At 40.6% G+C, this 22,417-nt stretch overlaps 1 protein-coding gene across 8 annotated transcripts in view; it reads left to right on the plus strand.

Moving 5' to 3' along the window:
- ENAH (ENAH actin regulator) overlaps positions 1-20,427 on the plus strand; it is a 90,231-nt gene extending 69,804 nt beyond the window's left edge. For 3 of the 8 annotated variants that reach the window (XM_030268972.4, XM_072927490.1, XM_030268976.4), the window contains 11 exons: positions 1,507-1,826; positions 3,037-3,837; positions 5,617-5,924; positions 6,170-6,306; positions 6,689-6,743; positions 7,044-7,092; positions 9,225-9,291; positions 11,645-11,707; positions 15,068-15,146; positions 16,294-16,351; positions 17,411-20,427. In XM_030268972.4, coding sequence (XP_030124832.1) covers positions 1,507-1,826; positions 3,037-3,837; positions 5,617-5,924; positions 6,170-6,306; positions 6,689-6,743; positions 7,044-7,092; positions 9,225-9,291; positions 11,645-11,707; positions 15,068-15,146; positions 16,294-16,351; positions 17,411-17,448 — 1,975 coding nt within the window. In that variant the 3' untranslated portion in view covers positions 17,449-20,427. The remainder of the gene's footprint in view (positions 1-1,506; positions 1,827-3,036; positions 3,838-5,616; positions 5,925-6,169; positions 6,307-6,688; positions 6,744-7,043; positions 7,093-9,224; positions 9,292-11,644; positions 11,708-15,067; positions 15,147-16,293; positions 16,352-17,410) is intronic. The other 5 variants (XM_030268977.4, XM_030268975.4, XM_030268978.4 and 2 more) reach the window with 5 other exon arrangements.
- Positions 20,428-22,417: the final 1,990 nt, after the last annotated feature.

Raw genomic sequence — 22,417 nt, forward strand, 5'->3', positions numbered from 1 at the left:
AAAGGAAAAACATTGGTCTGAAAACCAGATGGACTTCAATTACAATAGTTCATGGGCTGGAATTTGTAGTTATGCTGGTATTTTCTGGGCATCAAAAGGAGTGAAACAGCTGAAGGTCCCTTCCTTTTCAGAATTCAGTCCTTATGGCTCTGAATATACAACATAGTATTGCCAATGACTGTCCAAATTAAACTACCCGGTGGCATAGTGTAGAAAACACACATCTGGTATCTTGAGGTGTTGGAATTTAGGTTTCCTCTCTGCTTTATAGTTAAGAGCTGGCTGTGCTTTGTGTTTGTTGAGAAGCTGTCATCAGTTTGCATCTGAAGCATGGCAGAAAAAATGTCTCTGTGCTTTGTAGACAAGATTTTCTAACTGCTGTGATTTTTTGTTTTGTTTTTTGGAAACAATTCAAATAGAGAACAACAAAAAACAACATTTTCAGTGGTATGTATTGACAGGAACATACTGGCCACAGCTGGGAGGAGGATTGGCCTAATTATTGTTTCATCCCTGAGTTATCCCCAAGAGATGAAAAAGCTTTGAAAATCAAGAAGCTGTATTTTAACCAACTAGGAAGATCCATGTTTTAAAAAGCCCTAAAAAACCCTAAAGAAAATATAGAAAAAGTTGGGAAGAAAGGATCAGAAAGGTGGTATTTACCTTTTCCCACTGCATTTTTTTTTTTCAGAAAGTCCTTTCAGTCAACCCAGTGGCTTTGGCAGAGAATTCTGCAAGGTTTCTTCTTACCCTTAGGATATTTCCACTGCCTGGCTTTTACTTGTTTTCCTCCTCTTCATGTCTTCCCCCTCCCTGCTTTGCTTTGCAAAGCCTCCCATGAGCTGGAAACCCTGCCAGCTCCCTGCAGTGTTTCCTTGGCTGCTGCACCCTGGATTTTTTTGACCATGTCCATTTTTCCTGTGCCTTCAGGGTGTTCTTGTGTTGTTGCCAGTTCAGCTGTTTGTGTGTGTTAAGATGCAAATGTGAATTGACATGTGGACATTTTGATGCTTCTGTAAAATATGGATAAATTCTGCCTGACTAGTTAATCCAAAAACCATAATTTATTCGGGGGTGCTTCTTTTTTAATGAGTATTTGTGTTACTGCTATTTCACTGTACTTCTATTCACTGCTTTGAATATAAAATACCATGCAAAGAACAAATGTAACTCCATATCCCAAACTGGGAAGATTGTATCAGTTAGCAAATTAGCAGCATCAGCTTTCTATTCTTACCTCTTGAAGTCTGTCTCTGAGAATGTTCAGTTAGTTAAGAGGAAATCAGATATGTGATTCTTTTTACTGTAAACATAATTAAACTATTATTCAGCTCAGAAAAGTGGCATGTTAGGATTAAGACTTCCACATAGGTACAAATGCTGTGCTTTTGTTCTCGCTGCTACCAGGATTGTTGATCAGTTTATCTCCTTGTCCTTTTAACAGTAGCTTGATGTTTTTGGTTTTAGCTTTGCAGCTCAGTCTCTTTCCTTTTCTCACCACTGTAGACAGTTGCAAGAGCAACAGAGGCAGAAGGAGCTGGAACGGGAGAGGCTGGATCGTGAACGAATGGAACGGGAGAGGCTGGAGAGAGAGAGGCTAGAAAGGGAAAGACTGGAAAGAGAGCGCCTAGAGCAGGAGCAGCTGGAGAGAGAACGGCAAGAAAGGGAACGGCAAGAGCGCCTGGAAAGGGAGAGACAAGAGAAGGAGAGGCAGGACCGGGAGAGACTGGAACGACTTGAACGGGAGAGGCAAGAAAGAGAACGGCAAGAACAGTTGGAAAGGGAACAGTTGGAATGGGAAAGAGAGAGAAGAATTTCAAATGCTGGTAAGAATTTCAAAACCCAAGCATGTTCTACCACCAGACTGCTCTTTATGTGTTTGGGTGATGGAGTGTGAGAGAACCGGCAAATGGCAGTGAGTACAGCTGTGTAGCAACAGTCAGTATTTCAGGCTTCGTTTTGCTGGAATTCCTTCCCTTTTTTATGGCAAGAAGTCAAAGATACTTGACTTTCCTGTCATAATTTTCCATTAATTCTGAAATAAATTTTTTTGCATTATTTGCTCACTCCACTCTCCATATTCTTTGATTGTGTGGGAGAACTTGAATTATTTTGGGCATCTCCAACATTGGTTAAAGTGTGAAGTGTGATGAATTAAACTTTCTAAATACCTTATCATTGTTTGCTCTATTCAACAAATGTATTGTCATTACATAAGTTGGGAAAAAACCCTAAAAGGTAAAAGGTTGAGTGTGTTAACATAGAAGGTATGTTCCTATATAAGGCAAAGTAATAGTGTGAGAAATGCTTTTCAGTCTGAAGTCTTGCTTAATCTATCATTGTAGTAACATCTCAGTGAAATGTGTTGTATGTATTTGTAGATAAGATAATGCACTGCCTGTGGAAATGTATCCAGGTATAACTGAAAGCTTTCTCATTTTGGTAATATAATGGAACATTAGTCAAGTGCTTGGTTGTTCTTCAGTCTCAAACTCAATTTACATAAGTCAGCCCATGGTGAAAGTCAAGGAATACTATGTAAGTCATCTTAGAGCAGAAGATTTTATTGGTAGTTTTATTCCCACTACTTTCAATATTTGCTATGGAGCTTTTTCTGGGGAATAGAGAGATGACACTTACTGCCTATGGTGAGGGTTTTATTAGTGGAGTTGAAACAAATGTTAAGATCACTACATTTGCTTGCAGTTTGCAAACAAGAAGATAAAAGCTGGTAAAAGACTGATTGCTCAACCCTATAACCCATCTCACAGATGGGATTTGAGAAAACTTTCTCTAGAACGTACCTGTAAATTCAAATGTTGGCACAAAAAGAGTTGGTAAAATTTAAGAGCAGCTGTTGGTAATATGTAAAACTTTCCTAACAGTATTTTCACTTGTGCCTAATCCTCTGGTACTAACTGTAGTCTACATTTTTACATTTTGTTTGAATGCTGGTTTTGTTGCTTCATTAGCTCCCTTTTTCTCTTTCTCCTTTTTTTATCCTGCCTTTGCTGCTGCTTTCCATCTTCTGTCCAGCTCCATCTTTCGACAACTCCCCGTATAGCACTCCACTTCCTGAATACTCCAGTTGCCAGCCTCCTTCAGCACCTCCTCCATCATATGCAAAAGCAGTCTCAGCGCCAATGGCAGAGGCCACACCGGAGTACGCTGTAGTGACTTCTGCACCACCGACTTCCACTCCCCCTACACCGCCTCTAAGGCACTCTGCATCACGTTTTGCTACATCCTTAGGCTCAGCTTTCCACCCCGTTCTCCCCCATTACGCTACGGTTCCTCGTCCTCTGAACAAAAGTTCTCGGCCCCCTTCTCCCATCAGCGCGGCGGCGACTTTGCCTCCCAGCACCAAGCCCGCGGCCTGGGCCGCGCCCAGTTTCGCCCCCCTGCCCCCGTCTCCTCCAGTAATGATCAGCAGCCCGCCAGGCAAAGCCACAGGCCCGAGACCCGTCCTCCCGGTGTCGGCTTCCAACCCAGCGACCCAAATGTCCACGTCTCCCACGGCTCCTAACGGGCTTCCCGAAAACCTGGCTTATCCGGTTCCTTCACCTTCTACCTCAGGTCCAACGCCGCCTCCGCCACCTCCTCCCCCCCCGCTGCCTTCCTTTCCGCCTCTGTCACTCTCTGGACCTCAAGCTTCTCCTTCTCCCAACTCCCCGAATGCCTCGACTCCCTCATCCAAGCCTAGTGTTCTCCCTTCTCCCTCTGCAGCTACCCCTGCCTCTGTTGAGAACTCTCTAAACTCTGTGCTGGGAGACTCCTCTGCTTCTGAGCCAGTCTTGCAGGCAGCCTCTCAGCCGGTTGAAGCTCCGACCCAGCAGGGTAAGGCTTTCTGTTATTGCTACTAATGCGCTAAGCAGGGCGCAGCCCGCGGGTGTCAGAGCCCCTGACTGCCCCCAGGCATTAACACAGCGCTTCCAAGCTGCAGTGATCCTAATGCCACAGCCAAACACGGCTGGGGTAAGGGAAATGAAGAGCTCCGTGCCTAGGAGCCCATGTTCTGTGGCCTGTCATGAGGAAAATTCTAATTTCTTAAGAACTCACCTGTTAAGAACAGAGTTGGTCGAATTCTTGCTTGGTAAACCCTGCATTGTTGGTTTATTTGGGAAGTGATGTTACCAGGCAGGATCATTAGTTTCCTAGTGGCAACCAGCATAGAAGAGCATATGCGTGGCTTTGGACATGTAAATGACCTTCACTGAGGAATAATTCAAATTTAGAAAGTAATATGTGACACCTGCAGCATTTCTTTCTGGACAGTGGTTGTATTTTGATACATTGCTGTGGGCACATACATATATATGTGTGTATTTAGATACTGACAGACAGGTCTTTCTGCAGTATTTTGCCAGTGTTGCTAAGAAGACTTTGGACAAAAAGTTTGATTAAGCAGGTGATAGCCTTCATGAACACTCCTCAATATGATAGAAATGCATTTTACATGGTAATACATGTCTTTGTTAACCTGAATCCTGTTTTTATATTGATTTAACAGATTTGGGTTGATTTAATAGATGTAGGTCTTTGTACAGAACTCTGCAGTAGCTCCAAAGGTGTGGGCAGAGGGGCTCCTGGGGGTTAAGCAGCCTGGTACAAGCCATGCAGAATGGACCCTGTTTATATCCTCCTGTCTGAAATGAAGGTCTGAGCTGCTTTGGGATGGAGTGGAAATAGAGTGAATGGCCTCACTTCTAGTATGGAATAAAAGTGTGCACTGGGACAGTGAGTGATGCCAAGAGGGTTTAACAGGCTTTTGAATTTCTGCAGTGGTTAGCAGAGTAGGAAACCAGGAAGACTTGTATGTGAAATTTCTGCCTTTAGAGATTAAGGTAGTTGTGCAGAATTTTTCCTGCCTTATGGCGGTTTTGGTGAGACAGAGGTAGGATCTGTGGAGGTATGGAACTGTTGTCTGAGTCAAAATTTCTTAAACTCTTCCTATAATAATAATAGTACAGTGATCATCAGAATATTCTTTTTTCAAAGTACACATTGTATTTGGATAACAATGTGAATTTAAAGGAGTAAAGAATGATAGGTATAAAACAGCTTCTTCCCGTCAGCTTGAAATACGTCAGTCTTCTAACTCACTAATCAGTGTTTGTATTAAGTCATAAAAGTTGATTGCTGGAATTATTTTTAAGGAAAGATTTACATACAGCTTAGAAATTAGCATTGTCACTTGAACAGTTCAAGGGTTCAGATGTTTGGGTGATGTGTTAGTGTTTGTTAATACAGTGAGATACTGTTTAGCACCATGTGAGCACACCCCATTGTTCCTCCTGCTACGATGCTCATGCCTGACTTGACTCTCTGCCTGTTTCTTGGTATAAAGTTGTTCTTGGTTGCAGCACAGAACCTGACTGGAGGGGTTTCATGTAAATGTCTCTGGAGCTGTCTGATCTCTCACAGCATACTGTGTAATATGCTTAGTACATTGGATAAGAATGCTTCTCTCCTGCTGAAATTCAGTGTTTTCTTGCCCAGTGTCTTACCAGTTTTAATGTCTCGTACACTGAGCAAAAGAGCCACCATTTCAATGGAACTAAGACCTTTGTTTTCTAAATCCTTAATGTAGTCTGTTTGTTTTCTCTCTGACCCTAGGTGTTGTCCAAGGACCACCTGCACCTCCTCCTCCACCTCCCCTGCCCCCTGGCCCAGCTCAGTCTTCAGTAGCAGCCCCACCTCCTCCTGGCCCTCCACCACCTCCTCCACTCCCACCTTCGGGGCCGCCGCCACCACCACCGCCGCCTCCTCCGCTGCCCAGCCAAGTCCCTCCCGTTCCCCTGCCACCTCCTGCTCCCCCCCTCCCAGCCTCTGGATTTTCAGCGGGATTCGTGTCCGAAGATAATCGCCCTCTAACTGGACTAGCAGCTGCACTTGCAGGAGCCAAACTTAGGAAAGTCTCACGGGTAAATATAACCCTGGTATCTTTTTCTAATTCCTGTCCCCGCTTCTAACCTCTGTTCAAGGTTACAGCAGTAGCGAGACATTTGGGGTAGGCTTAATTCATTAAGAAAAAAGCGTTACAGGATGTGCTGCCAGCCCATGCCGTTCTTTATGCAGTTGTGTCTTTCTTGCACGTGAACTTTGCTGGTTTCATGAAGTCAGCTCTCATTCTGTTGGCACATCTGGTGTCTTTTTATGTGCTCTGAAGGGTGAAGACTCCTCCAGTTCGAGTGGAGGAGGAGGAGGCTCTGCTTCATCCAAAACAGACGGTGGCCGTGGAAATGGACCCCTTCCCTTGGGAGGCAGTGGGTTGATGGAAGAAATGAGCGCCCTGCTGGCCAGGAGGTGAGGAGCTGTTCCTGCTCTGCTCCAGCTGCTTAGTCATCACACAGGTGGGATTTGGGGTGCCTGCTTGCAGCTGGCTGAGGATCAGATAGACAGCAGCTCGTGGTTACTTTGGGAAGCTGATCGTGTTTCATGAATAGCCATTTTTATTTGAGTGTAATCCAGTACTTCTGTGTAAGCCTTTGTGCAGCAGTAGGGGAGGGCATACAGACTTCAAATTGCACAGTTGCTTTGGCAGGAGGGCTTTGCCTTTGAAGGTGTTTTGAAATTACTTCTTAAAACGCTAATTTTCATGAGGCTGTATAAGTCTTTAATTGCAGTAAACAAAATTCTTCAATCTTAAAGCCATTATGAGCTTGGTAACTTTTGTCTTTGCTTACAGGAGAAGAATTGCTGAAAAGGGATCAACAGAACCAGAGCAGAAAGAAGATAAAGCTGTGAGTTGAGAGATTTTATCTAATTCACATTACTCAATACAAGGATTATCAGAGAGATTCCAGTGGTGTACAAAAGATTATTTATACTTTACTGTATAAATATACACACATACAACCACTACTCTGTGAAGTGCTCACCCATTTTCTATATACACTTGAGTAGAACCATTTAATATATATATATATAAAAACTGAAATATTTAAACAGTTGAGATTCTCTCATGAAGCTAACAGATTATAAAGATTTTTTTTCTTCCTCCCTCCTCTCTTCCTATTCCCTCTCTTCTCCCTTTTAATCAGGAAGAATCAGAGTCTTCATCTTCCAAGGTTTCTTCAACAAGCACACCTGGTAAGTAGTTCAGGTTTGTGAACTCTGGGATTCTGTAATGCTAAAATCTAGTGACAAATCGTGGTCAGCTCTGCTGAATTTTGGAGCCTTCCTCTTCTCCCATGATTTCAACCTGGGGTTTTGCTGTAGAATGGGTCCTGGTTCAGAAAATGATGGATAAATAGAACACAAGTGAATAAAGAATATAAATGCAGAGTGTTGAAATTCTTTGCCCATGATCCCTCTGCTGAAGAGGCATTGTTTGGAGCTCCATAGCCAACACCTCTGCTGCAGTGAGTAAGGGAATCTTACACATTCTACAGTTGGCCAAGAGGTATTGCCAGCATGCATATGTATTCATACTGTAAATTATTGTCTCTCAAGAGACACTTAAGAGTTTCTTTTCCTGTCCTTTAGTAGTACCTTGTTGCACCCTCACTTTCCCTGGCCATCTCTCAGTACATACCTGCAAAAGAGGGAGCCTGTGCCGTGTAACCCTGCAGTCTGTTCTCCCAAAAGGCAGTGGAAGCAGAAAGGAAGTAACTGGATCATGAATGCACCAGCATTCAGTCTGTTCCAGCTTCCTCTGCTGATTGCTTGCCCATGCGTACACTTCTCTAGATGATTTAACCACTTGATGATGTGCAGGCCTTAATATTGAAAACCACTGCTGTATTGTGAACAAAACCCAGGTGACACCTGGCTGGGGAATAAAAAGGAGTGCTAGGAGTTGTGTGTCCAGATGGAAATAACTGGCAAACTTAGTATTGAGATACAGGCACTCATCTGGAGAAGTCAGACTGCAAGGAAGTAAATGATATCACACAAATCGAGGTTTTCACACACACACACCCCGTTTTTTCCTCTTCCTTTAAGAGAGTCTGCTTCATTCTGTTAAATACATTCTGTTAAACAGAAAGGACATTAGCCTTGGGAAAATGACTGCTTTTGGAACACTTCTGATAATATAGGCCCAAAAATAAGGAAATGAAAACCAGTGGAAGTGGTTCCTTTAATTGGTGATGATAAGAAGCCTCACCTAATCTGTTAAAAATGTCAAATGCATTCAGAATTTGACCATTCCCTTCCAGTTGAGAAATATTCTTTGTTTCTTGCTGTGAGAAGCTCTGGTAATGCTGAGCCTCATTACTGGAACAGGTCTTTAAAGTGTTTTAAGAGGAATGCATGGCATCCTTGAGCAAACTGCAGCCATAGCAGAAGTTTCTCAGTTTTGCAGATACAGCTAAAATCCTGCTAAAATAACTCCTATGGCAGGACAAGTCCTGAAGACTGGTGTATAAAATTAAGTTTAAAGCTTATTACTAGCATAAGTAGCCTGTACTTGGTTGGGTTACAGACTATGCTGGCAACCTTCTGCCATTTAGGTATTCTCAGTATCCAGCTGCATCCCAGGGAATTTTCTGGTCAATAAGAGACTCTGAAAGGGCCTTTCTGCTTACCTAGTTTAGCAGAGCTAAATAATATGAATAAATAATACAAAAGAAAGGAAGCAGACCAAACAAACTCAAAATTTGAAGTGAAGACTGATAAAATCACTGGCACACTGAAGTCCTGAGTAAGTAATGATAGCAAGTAATTACAATCCACACTATAGAAAGGCTGTTTTAACTTGTGCAGATTGTAAGGAATGAACCTTCTTTTTTGTCATTGCTGAAAGATAGTCTGGTTGTGTCAGGTTGTATCTGCTGGCACGTCACTGAAACTGACACTGAATTAATTTTCTATCATTAAGAGTTTAGGAAAACACCTTTAGCTTAGAAGCCTATTCCTCAAGTGCTTGCAGCTGACTGGTTACAGAACTCCATGTTTCACAACTGAAGCAATCCAGTACCTGTAAATACTTATAAATAAATCCAATGCCTATAAAGTATAGGCAGACCTTCTCCCAGCTGGATTAAGAATCAGATGGCATTTACAGTGTCTGGGAGACCAGTGAGACTTTAAGATACTCTCACTTGATGCATTCACAGATGAATACAAGAGGTAGCTTAATGTGAAAGAGCTAAAGCAATGGAGTAAAAAGAGCAAAACACCAAGCAGCTGACTTGAGTTGCCAGGTGCTTGAAGTTTCCTCATATGAACTACACAGTGGATAGAAAAAGAGTTTCTAATCTCCTCACTCTGTTTTCCAGAACTAACAAGAAAGCCTTGGGAAAGGACAAATACAGTGAATGGAAGCAAGTCACCTGTTATTTCCAGGTACTCCCCTTTTGTACCTTTTCCTTACATTTTTTCTTGTTGCACATGCTGCTGAAGATACTGGCCTAGAAGAGTAAAGGTCATCTTTATGGGTTTAAAATTGCTGCTGTGAAACTGCTTTTAGCAGTTTTAAGTAGGAATGAAGAGTTACTTTTGGAGAATGCTGATAAGATAAATTTTTGACAGTAAAAACAAAAGTTGTACCCAAAAAAGTTTATTTTATAAATTGCTGGTGTATAATCTGAATTAGTAAGGTATACATTTGCCTACAGCAGTGTTTTAGTTCTTTATTTGAAGTGTGAAATTTCCTATAAGGTGAAACCAAATTGAGTGCTGCAGTTCACATATTCAAGTAGTAAATTTAGAGAAGAGGTCTTCTTTCTGTTTCTCTGCTACTCACAGAATGCCTTTATGGATATTTAAGCCATCTTGGCAAGATTTGATTCTGTGACAATTTTCAGTAGGTCTCATACCAATGTAAGAACATCCATCCTAAAGAAGCGTAGAAATGTTTTACACCCTTCAATGCATCAACCAGTCTTTGGTAACTTGTCAGCTGGAACTTTGGTAGGCAGGGAGTGTTTTGGTAGGTGTTTTCAGTAAGGGAAATCGCTGCTTCAGCAATTTATTGGAGATATATTTAATTGTCATTTACTTTAAGCAGGAGTCTTGTGGTTAATTTAGAATTCCAGTGTATTGTGTACACAGAGGTTAAAGGGTTCTAACCCCTGATAATCTGAGGAAGTCACCTGAATTTCTTGAGAGAAAAGAAAAGAATATGTTCAACTGGGGAATGCTATGTTTGAAATTTCCTGAATTCCCGTTAAAATTTGGCTGTTGGAATAGCTGTAGAAGATTGGATGATCAGAGTATTAAAAACAATTGTTCTCTGAGAGACCTCACTGGTAGTTGAAGTTGCCCTTGAGGTCTTCAGTTCTAAAATGCAACACTAAACACTCTCAGTATCTTTGTCTCTTTTAGAATAAATCCAGGAGTTTGAGGTGTCTGCAGCCTTGGTTCTGGTTGCTTACTTGGTTTTTTTTGTGAGGAAGCAGGTGCCATTGGTGGTGACATTCTCTCTGCCACGCTGTCAGTGTAACAAAATAGTGCATCACCTTTGGCCTTGGCTTTGCCCTGCACTCTTCCCCAGCAGGTCTGCCCTGCTTTGACCAAGGTCTCTGGTACTGATACCTTGATCTGCTTCAAAACGTGGTGTTGAGGGGGAACTTGTCACAGAAATAATTGGTGTAAGGAATCCTAAGGGGCATTTTAGAGTTTATATTGTGGAAGACAGTTGCTGACCCAGCCCTTTGGCTGTAGATACTTTGTTCAAATTGCTTTTCCATAGGGTAAAGGGATTTATAAGTAGGGCAACTCTCAATATGTGACTTTTGGGGAGTTGGGAATGTTCTGAAGTCTTGATTCTACCTGCCCCTACAGCAGTAGGTTTTCGTAAACTGTTTCATGCTTCCAGTTTCTCTGATCTTTTTCCAGCTGGTGAAATTCAGAGGTTGCTGAGGTCTGTTTAAAAATATTTTCTGACCTAGAGGAGTACAGAAGATTTTTGAGATTTCTCTTACATTTATTGGGGCACTCTCTCCATCAAACTTTTGTCTTCATTCATCCAATGGAAAATGCAGATAGAATTTAACTTGATGTGAGCTTCCCTGGGTATATACTCTAAAAGTACTTCCAAAATAAGAAATCTGTGTTTATTTAACGTCAATATTCTTTTCCAGTGCTGTCATAACCTGCTGGAAGGTGCCATAGCACATACTTTAGGCCTGCTGATACAGTTTTCTAGTCAGTGTTGACAGCTTCCTCTGCTAGGAAGAAGAAAATTTTATAGAAAGCAAAGCTGTTAGAAGAAGTCTCTCTTGAATATCCTTGTATTTTTCTTAAATGTCTACATTTCCCAACTTGCCAAGTCTCTCTCAGCAAGCAGCTTGCTAAACTAGCTTTGTTTAGCCAAGGGGAGCTGCAGTTTGAAACACTAACCCTGTGTCTGCCAGAAGGGGATTTCTTTCACCCGGTAGGGCTGGAGAGCTGCTCCTGACCTCTGCAGGGAGGATGTGAGTCACTTACAGGGATTAAGCAAAGCACGCTTAAGAAAATGGCAAGTCAGCAAAATTTTCTCTTCAGAGCTTCCACAGAGGTAGAGGATGAAGTTGTTGTTATTCAGAGTGAATGTTATAAGTATTTTAAAGCAAGTTAGTGTCCTGTCTAAAATCAGGCCTTTTCATGCAAGTAGAACTTCTGAATCTGCTGAAACCCCGTGGTGTTTAAGGTGCTAAAACTGAACAAAATTAAGAGCTATTATAGCTTTTAAAGGTAGTGTTTCTCCCCCTAATAGACGGGAATCTCCATGGAAAAATCTGCTTGCTTCTGAAAACAGGTTCTATGATTCACTAAACAGGTATCATCCTGTTGGGATTTGAGACTTCCTAATAACCCCTTTGACAGTTCAGGGTTGGACTTTTTCTACACGGGTTAGTAATCACCACAAGCACCTCCAGGTTCCTCCTCCACATTTTGTTTGTCGAGTTGAGCCCACTTTTTCACTGGCTAAAAGCAGATGATGTCAAAGGCAAATTGAGATGGCTTAAGAACCAGGTATGAATTCATATAAAATGCTGCTTTTCTGGCAGTCTCCATGTGCAAAGGTACAAATTCCTGTTGAATATGCCAGGATTTAGTGGACCATTTGCACTGTTTTAAGAAGCAGGTTTTCAAAACTGTACGTTTAGATACAAAGGAACGGGAATTCATTTTCTAGGTGTGTTTTCACATCTGCTTTTTGATTAAAGACTTTTTAAACAAATTCATGTTTCTACTTGGAAGATACTCACAAGTTAGGTAACATGATATGTATTTTTTTGCTGGAGATTTAAGTTGCACACTCTAGTGGTCATAAGGTATTGACATTGAAACTCTTTAGGCTTTGAGAGCTTTCCGGAGGTAAATGTCTTCCAGAGCCCCTCAGAATTACTGAGTCAAATTCCACCTTTGCTTTTCATGAAGGCACTCATTGTGGTGATTATTTAATCTTTTTGTATGAAAAGTTCCCCTTTTAGCTACTTACCTTGGGTGGTGTATTGTGCATGTTGGCATGAATAAGATCTTTCCTTTGCATGCTTGACTGAAGGTGTGTTAGGGGCTGTCAGGCTTGCCTCACTGTCCTGGTAGGCAATGCTATGAAGAACCACACGGGAGAGCTCTTCAGCCACGTTGATCGAATGGCTGGGACATTTTTATTCACTAAATTTCAGTAGTTAATGTTTTCCTAAATGACAACTGCATTCAGGCTGAAATTGAAGGAAAAAAAAAAGCATACTTTGGGGAGGAACACAGCTAGATTTTCCTGAGATTAGAAATGATCTGTTTTGCTAATTGTGGTATTTCAGTGTTTGAATTAAGAATGTCTTGCATTTTGGAAAGCAAAAATGGAGTACATTGTCAAGATTAAGGGACAGCGTTGATAAAGAAGCTTTCCTGTGGAGATTTTTAACAGATAGAAGTAGTAGATAGTTATGGTGGGTAAAACTGACTTCTTGTTCTAAAGATATGACAAAAAAGAAACAGTTTGTGTAGAGGTTTTCTTTGAAGTCATCTTATTAATACATTAAACTCATAAGTAGTTTAAAAAAAATATTAAAGTGTGTCGGTTGGGTTCTTCCATTAAGGCAGGCACTAGGTGCCTGTTAGCAATTGCCAGGAGCTGCATTTAAGAGAATTTTTTTCAGTCATGTTGGATAAATGCTGTCATGCCATAGTGTATGGGAACAGAACCATAGTCAATGGAAATGATCAGAAACTATATATGAACTATCTGAAAAACTCAGCTGTTCTGCCTGGAGTAGGTCAGGGCTCACAATTTCAGGTGTAAACTGCAAGTAACTCTTTAAATACCACGTATCAGATGAAACAGTGATAGCCAAAGGTCTCAGCTGATGGATATTTTTGAGCAAGGAATTCTTCCATACTGAACTAAGCACTGTAACATGTAAAGAGTTCTGGAAAAGATCCTAAACTGTGGTTTGCCTTCATAGCATTAGTGCACACAGTAGGTTCTCTGGTGGTTGCAAGGTGAATTCTGTTTTCCAGCTTCTTTCACTATCACGTTATTCAATATTTCATTTTCTGTCTTACTCGGTGGATTGTGTATTTAATTTTGGTGTGTTTCAAGAAGAGTAATTAGCAGTTTCTCTCTGGGAACTTATGTTTAAACTGTGTGGACTTAAGCCTTTACAGCTGTGACAATTGAGGTTTGTGATCCCAAGGGAAGAAGTATCAAACCAGCGTTTTGATGTGTGCACCCTTTTCTGTTGGAGTCACACTTTGTTCTTCAGTTAGCAAGGCAGAACATAGTCCTGTCAGGTTGTAAAAGACAGCAAGACAATTTAGTGTGAGGTTCATTCAGCTCTTACTGAACAAAACCAGCAGAATAGGATAATTTCCTTATGGATAAACTCCTGTCTTGTAAGGGAACATGCATGAAAGCTCAAGGTAGTGATTGTCTAAAACAAATGAAGAAATTAAGTCTTTTTTAAATTCCTGTCTACCTTTGTTGCAGTAAATCAGTCTGCACCCTCATGTAACAAATGCAAAAAAATGCAGTGCTAAATTAATTTCTCCTATGTAGGAATTTTGAAGGGACACACTGAGTATAGGTCAGGCTATTTTGTTCAGAGATGCCACATACAAGGGCAATGAAATAGGACCCAGCTTAACCTACTTCATACTCTGCCCTTCCTTAAAATTAGCAGACTATGATAATTCTAAACATCAGGGAAACCCCCTGAGATGAATTGTCAGGAATTTTATCAACAGCTTCTTACTGGCTTGAAGTTTTACAGGTAAGGGAGGGAGAATGCTAGCCAAGATGTAAAATGTATTTAAGAACAGCAGAACATTCCTCCCTCTTGGGAGATCTCTTTTGGTATTCCTGCTGTGGACATCCAGGTTTTGTCTCTGCTCACAGCTCTAGTAAGTCCATGAGTCTGAATTACCCCTTGAATGAAAGAGGGGATCAGGAAAGAAGAGTGGAAAGGCAGGAAAACCCCTTCTTTTGGAATCTGTGTTAAAAAATGTGGGATGATCTGGGTAAGCAAGTTTTTGATGTCTAAGAGAGTATTTCATAAGCAAATATCAAACATGACTTAGTCCAAAACATTACAACTTCCTCTCAAGTATCACCTGAAAAATCTTGCTGCTGTTACAGTGTTTGCTCTCAGTAGCTTTAAAAAGCAACTGATGGGATAATTGAGGTTGCAGAGGAGTTGGATAGCATTGCTTGGATCTGTCAACCTTTGAAAATGCCCCAGGGTGATTGCTGAGCATTCATACAGTCAGCATGCAGTCATTAGTGGGAGTGCTTCCTTGGGAGACCCTCTTTTGAATGAGCAAGCAGTTTCAAAAGGAAAGTACTTGACATTTGAAGGCATTCAGCTTTTTATGCCCATTATGAAGAAATCAGAAACCACTGACAGTGAAATCTGTCTGCTGCTTTGAAAGTTCTTGTTTTGAACTAATAACTCTTATGGTAATTAATATTTCCAGTGTGTGGAAAACATTCTTGGGTGTTGCTTTCTATTCTGTGTGGTATTTTGGGTCTGCTTGATTTTTCCCATCCTCCCACTCCCAACATTTTTTGGTTTTCGTTCTGATTTTTTACTATGTTTTTGTTAGACAAATGTCAGCAGTTTTGATGGGGGAGTTGTATGAATCCTACAACAAGGAGCAACCAGTAATTCATCAATGTGTTTTTGTGCTGCAGACCAAAATCTACACCAACGGGACAGCCCAGTGCCAACGGAGTACAGTCAGAAGGTCTAGATTATGACAGATTGAAGCAGGTATGTGGATAATGCTTTAAAAAAGATTGCTATGGAAGTTGGATATAAGGACTTGCAGCTGTCCAACACCAATTTTTAACTGTTTTGTTAGCCAGTTGGAAAGTTAATGATTTAGTAATTACTAGCCTTTATTTTTGCCTAGGCATGTGTCAGTATTCTTAGGAGTTGGAGTTGTAGGATGGAGGCTTAGACAGCCCCATTAGTTTCTCACAAAGTTCCTGCTTTTGCATTAGGCAGCACGCACAGGATGGTGTTGACACTGTAGATGGAACTGGGAAATCAGTTTGCCTGGAACACCTTTCCTTCTCTGTAGCCAAGCAAGCAACTTGGGGCAGCTCTAGCAGAACAAATTTTAATATCAAATGTGAGCACCTGTGGTCACAAGTTCGGTGGGGAAGAGCGTCCAGGGATTCTGCCTTTTGTGCAGCTCTCCATTTCAAGAGCAGAGGAATCCTGTGGGAGTTGTGGAGTTGGAGGTGAAGCATCTCCAAGTGGTGTTTGGATCGATGGCTCCACCTGAAGTGGGGAGGGAGATTCTGGTGCAGGCTGCAGCTCTGTGGGTAATTCTAGAGCCACTTTTACTTGGGTAGCAACTTTTAGTTGCTTCTAGACCATGTCCCCATGTAGTTCTAGAGTGGCTTCTGGCCTGGTGGGTGGTTCTGGAGGAGCTTGGAGGAAAGGATGGAAAAAACAGCAAGCAGGGACAGCACTTCACTCTGTTATCTTTATTCCATCACATTCCACTGGGACTGGGACCTTGATACCTTGATTACATTTTGGTTTTTTCCCCTTGGAATACTTCCTTGGCTTGTGGTGTTCAGTGAGCTCCTTTCTTTGCATTCCACATCACATTTCACCTGTAGCAAAGCTTTCTCATTCTATGCCTTCTCCTCATAAATTCTACAGGAATCAATTTGTGGCACTTGCAGGGACTGTGTTTTCTGCGTTATAACTGCACTAGTAATGTTCTAGGGATGCCTTAGGTTTTGAGGATTAACTTGGAAGCTGAGGCGTGGGTTATGCTTCTCAGAAGGGTTAAGGAAAAATGGGAAGGATTGTAGAGAGAATTCTGGATTTCTCTCCACAGAAATTTACAGGTGACAAAACAAATCTGCTAATCTGTTATTTATGCTCTGACACATTTTAGGACATTTTAGATGAAATGAGGAAGGAGTTAACGAAATTAAAGGAAGAACTCATTGATGGTAAGTGTTGCTCTTCACTGCTGCTGCTTAGGTTTAGAGTAGCTGCAGGTGCTTTAAAATGTAAATACAATGTATTGGTAGCCTGAGAGTGATTTATTGGTAAAAGTAGCTTTGTTCTTTGTCTAGTGGCAAACCACTAGTGCCCGACCTGTTCCAATTGATGTGCTTCAGGGATTTCTTTCCTGGGGGTTTTGTTTTAGTAGAACATTGACACCAATGTGTCTTTTAAGAATGGTTGAAGTGATGCTGTATTTGAGTGATTTGAAGTTATCCCTAGTATCATGTGGTGGTAGGTTTGTGCTTCCAGCTATCAGTTACGTCTTTGATCTGTAACATAAGAGTCAAAGAAAAGAAGTCTCACAGTTTCCATTTTTATTTCAACAGAAGCTATTTTCCTATATAATATTCTGTACTTAAGGGAAATCATTGAGAAAACATAATCCTAAAAGTTTGCCTTTGCCAGGAATTAAGCAAAACTCTGTGTATGATTTACTACCTTGGTGGGCCTTTTATTCTTTTTGGCTTTGTGGAATGTACCAAAACAAAGTGTGGGGAGGAAAAAAGCCATATTAATCTAATACCACTGCTGATAAAATATTGCATGTCATCAACTGATGCTGTAGAAAGAACTGGCTGGTTTGGGACTAAGGAGAATGTAGTGCTTTCCCCTGTATTTTATTTGTGCTGTGCTGTACCATGACCTTTTAAGACCTGTAGAGTGCAAACAGGGCCCTGAGGCTGCTCTTAAAAAAAAAAAAATAAAATAAATGAGCTCATACTTACACTCCTTGAAAATTCCAATGGTGGTGATTCCCACAGCCTTGCTGGAGGTGGGAACTAAAAATTAAGTTTTGAACATAAATTTTACAGGAAGAAAAAAGTAGTGCCTGGTTGATAATGTCATTTGTCTGAAGCCACATGGGGCCGCTTTAGGTGTTGGTTCTTCATGTTGTGAGAGCAGGGTGAGCCTGCTCTGGGGGGTCAGCTGTATGTTCCAGCTTCCTGCCCAGTAAAGAATACTTTATTTAATTTGCTAACTGTGTCTCTGTCTCTCTGCAGCTATCAGGCAGGAACTCAGCAAGTCCAATACTGCATAGAAAGACTCGTACTAAGCCGATGTGACTCTTTAACTTGATATAAAACTGACTACGTTTTGTGAGCTGTTAGAAGAAAACGGAGACAGACAGACACTTGGAAGGAGGGAGAAACAACCTATTCTGAAAAGCTTCAGACACATCACTCTGGTGATAATGCTATTCCCCTCCTAGTTTGCAGCTTTTTTCTGACCTTTACAGCAGGGTGGAAAAGACTCTTAAAGTTACTGTAATGATTATGCAGAAATTCCTACATCTATCAGACAAGATCACAGTGCTTTGAAGTCTACTCATGTCAAGATAAAATTGCACATGTTTCAGAATTTGTTGTTAAGACAAAAAAAAAAAAACCAGGGAAAAGCTTAGGAAGGCTTTTCAGAGAGGTTTTCTTTATTAATGAAGGAGTTAGCAAGTTATACTGTTGTACTTCAAATGTATCTCAGGTTTGTCTTCCTATCATATCTGATATTTCCATGAGTAATTTAAGAGATCAGATGTGTAGAAGTTCGGTTCACGAGACAAGGAACAATTAGAGACACGTGCTTTTAAAGGGCAACATTTGTAAGCAAGGGTGACCTAGACGGTGATGACATATCAAGATTTTGGAATTTTATGATAGGAAGCCTCTCTAGTTAGCCTTCATGCAATTTTCTAGGAAAATTAAAAAAAAAAAAAAAAAGCAAATACAGTCCAGAGTTTAAAGATGTAGATGCCTTCCTACATTGTTACAATGCTTTACCAAATCTAAGACTTCGACATAAAGCGAATCAGCAGTCAAATGTAAATCATTAGTATGTTGTAGATTTACAGTAGATTTTGGGGCTTTTTTTAGATTTATGCATGTGGACATTTTGTAATGTAACACAACACAGCCAGCTTTTTAATTAAAAGAAAAATTGCATGTCACAGAGTAGCCTTTTCATTTGTAAGGCTTAATTTATGCCCAGGAAGATGTGGGAAGAGGGAGGGGGAAGGTGACACATTTTTATTACTTTCTACACTTTTTCTTCATCTTACATGCATGTGTAATAATGAGGAAAACATGACTTTTATCAGTAACCATGTTAATGGAACCAGGTACTTGATCCTTTTGTATCTTTTTTCAGTTTTCTATTTGAAATTCAGTAATAACTTCCAGTGATGGTTCTGAAACTCCCAGGTGAACCAAACTTGTTTCTCGGTGAGAGAAAAAATGTTGTAGGCATCTGACTTGCTGAGGATGCCCCTGTGTAAGTGTGTTGTCCTTCACATTTTCACCATGACCCTCTGCTTCACTCTTTTCTGAGACTCTTTATTTTTGGTTGTTTAATGGAACGGAACAGCAGTAGTTACCTGAGAACGATCAGGTCACAGTAAATGGCCCCTTCTCCTCTTAATTTATCTGCCACCCTCCTTTCCAAAAGAACTCAAAAGCAACAAAAAACTCCCACAGCTCCACATGAGACAAACCCTGAAAAATAGCAATGATATGCTATTGGTTTTGCTCAACAATTTCAGAAACATTTTTAGGGGAGGTGATACCTCTCTTTCCCAGGGTTTTCAATCTTATGAGTGTAAATTTTTTTTTTTTTAATTTTGTGTTTTAATGTGGTAAAGTTCAGTGGAATAAAAATTCTGCAAATTGGCTTTGTAGTGCTTCGGACAAAGAATATGGATCAAAATCTTTCCTTTTCCCTTGCACTGTCAATTTTTCGAAGCCATGTTTGCTTTGGAATCTGTGCTGATCCAGAAGAAAAGTTTACCTACAACTTGTGGAGAGATTTGCTTACAAGTACAGGCAGCTCCATTTGTGGCACAGATGCTTTCAATAGCAGACTGAACACCAAAGCAAAACAGCACTTAACAGCTTCAGAAAGGCTTCAATAGGAAATCTTTTTCCCATTCAAACATTGTCTGATCTTACAGGTTCAGATTCTAAGGGAAGACGACAGTGGAAATATTGCCTAACTCCATTTATTAATATTTCTTTTTTTAATAAAGAGGAGAAACAACATCACCTTTCTGCATGCATTTATTGAAGGTATTATAAAGAAAAATCCATAGTAAGCTTGTCAAGTACTGTTTTTCTCAAAACAAGAGGAGGCATTTTCATCTTTGTTGATGTAGCTTTTTGTTTTACACAGACTTTTTGAGCAGTAAGGATGTTTACCCTTGTCAGAAATCACGTTTGATTCGTTTCTAGGAGGGTTCAGGAGTTACCTAGTGGAATAGCATGGATGGCTATAAGTGGTCCAAAATTAAAGGCTGAACTTCTAGATTGTGCAAGGAACTGGCTTATGCACTAAACGTTTTGTGCCTTGGTCTACAATTAACATGATTTCTGTTTAAAAGAAAAAGGAACAGATGTTGTCTTTTTGTGCTGCTTCTACATACATACTTTCTGTAATCCCAACCTGCAGAACTGGTTCTTTCCAGGAAATCAGATTGAATTAAAGATTACTGTAGACATTTCCTGACCTACTGACAGTTGCACAGTTTCCAGAGATTTCAGTATTGAAAATGAACTGCAGAAGTTACGATTATTTTGCTTACTGGTGACTAAGTTCTTTAAAAACCATATTGTGGTGGTTCTGTGCTTTTGTACAATGGATGTCTTAAGCTGAGGGCAGTTTAAGGGATCCTTCCTAATGCCAGGAGGGCGTTGCTTTCCTCAACACTGTGATCTGACCTGTGATAAACCTGCACTACAGACAAGTGGCTACCGAGTCAACCGCAAACCAACTGAATGTAAAACCCTTAGTGCTGGTGCTGAAATCTCTTCAGACAGTCATAATGATTTCCAGTTCGTTGTTTTTAAAGTTACCAAGTGTCAATCAAAGACTGAAGCTGTTCACTAATGAATGTTGACTTTTCATGCATTTAGGTTTACCTTCTTTTTAGTTTCTCAGTTCATTCTCTGCTATTTTTATCATATTGTGTCATTTTAAATTTCTTACATGCTAACGTTTTGTTTGAGCGAATGAAATAAAATTGCAATATATACACGTTGCCACCATTTATTTCTGGAATCTCATAGAAGACTCTGAGATTTACTACTCAAAGTCCCCAGATTTTTAATGACTTACTCCTTGATTCCACTTCTTTCTGTTTCTCCATCAGAAGATCCAGTAGAGAACAGTCAAGACTTAATCTTATAAAGAATGTAACTGCAGGGACTGTGTACATTCATGAATGGTGACTGCTGTACATAAATTAAAATTAATTTCAAATGTATGATGTGATTTACATTCTCACATGGTATATACACACTTTGGTCTCTGTATCCATGGAGGGAGAAGGAAAGACTGGGTGGGAAGTAATTGCAGTCAGTCTGACTTCTTCTCTTGCTGCTTTTATGTTCATGACTTATTTTCAATACTGGTAATAAAGCAAACCTACCATGGCAGATCATTAGAGGTTTCTGTGCACTAAGGACAGTTTCCTCAATTTATCTTACAGCAGAATACTGAGCAGAGCTGTTCAAATGTCCTTGACTTGACATCCTGAAGCTGTACTTTGCTGCTGCTGTTGTTTGGTAAACCTTGGTCCTAGTGCTAAGTTTGGCACCAACCTTAATGAGTTATAAAGGTTTGGAGTTTTTTAAATAAAATTATCACTAGATTCTGAAATGGTCTGCTGTTCTTGGGGCAGTGCTTAAGCACCAAATGTGGACATTTCTGATATAAATCTCCTAAAAGTGTCACCAACTCAGTCCATCAGCGTCAAAAGATGGAAGTAGCTACTTTTTAAAGGTGTGTGTATTAAAAGGTAGGGAGATGGTCTGTGGTTGATCAAAGTGGGGACTGTCAGGGGCTCTTCTCAAAATGTTTAATTAGGCTCTATTCCAGTGCTGATTATTACTTGCCAATGTCTTTTACATCTAGTCATACAAAGAAAATGCAAAATCAGGAAAATTCCCTCAGTTTTCAGTAGGTGCACAAGATGGGAAGCAAGAAAAATTTGCCCCAGACGGGCTTTTTACCAAAGACTTAACAATTCCTTTTGAAGCTGTACAATTTTCTTGATTCTGTAGGCTGTTGCTGGGCAGGAGGTGATGGAGAGAAGGTAAAAAGGGAGAAGTCGGTGATTTTGGGGGCACTGGGGCCACTTCAAAGTTCTTGAAGAATAGGCTAAAGATCACTTAAATTGTCTGTCTTACAGGATGGTTTTGGGAAATGAGGCTTCTTTTACATGCTACCTGGAAGTCTTAAGGGAGAGAGGAGTAGTATATTAAATCAATACTGTCACAGCAGGTATTGTATTTGCACATTCAGAAGAGCATGTTTTTAAGTCAGCTTCTTTGAGGGCCTACCAGGAGTTAATATTTATTTTAACATAGTGGACATGGTCACCTGAGAATGTTGAAATTTATACATCAGGAGATATGTTCAAGTCGGTCTAGGTTTATAATCTTAATTAAAAACATATGCAGTAGAAACTGATGTAATTTTCTGAGATATGGCAGAGGAGGGGTTGTTCTGGATGTTGGGAAAGCTCAGGCAAACCTTAACAGCATCTTCATTGCACAGGGCCTTCCTTGGGTAGCTGGTTGTCACAATGATGCTGAAAGTCAAAGAGCTTTGGAAATTGCCTCCCTTTTATAACTGGATCCCAGTTGAACTGTGTCATTATATAACTCTGTTTTCTAACATTTTAAGTTGTGGAGCTCGGTGTCCTGGATCTTAGTGAGTATTATTCTCATATCCTACTGATAAACTGTTCCATGCAGAAGATGTGGAGCAGCTGCTGCAGCTGGGCTGGGCTGCTGCTCTGGCTGTGGCAGCTGCAAGCTGACATCTTCTGTGAGATGCATAATTTTGCCATTATTGTTACTTACACCTTTTCCTCCCTTCTCAGCCTATTTTAAAGCTGTCACCTGTGTGGCATTTTCACTTCTCTTTGTGACTGCAGGTCTCTCCCTCAGCTGCTCAAGCACAGTAGAGTTGGAAGGGATCTCCCATCATCATCTGATGTTTACCATCTTTAATGTAAC

Source organism: Taeniopygia guttata, chromosome 3 (genome assembly GCF_048771995.1).
Source record: "Taeniopygia guttata chromosome 3, bTaeGut7.mat, whole genome shotgun sequence".
Lineage (NCBI taxonomy): Eukaryota > Metazoa > Chordata > Aves > Passeriformes > Estrildidae > Taeniopygia > Taeniopygia guttata.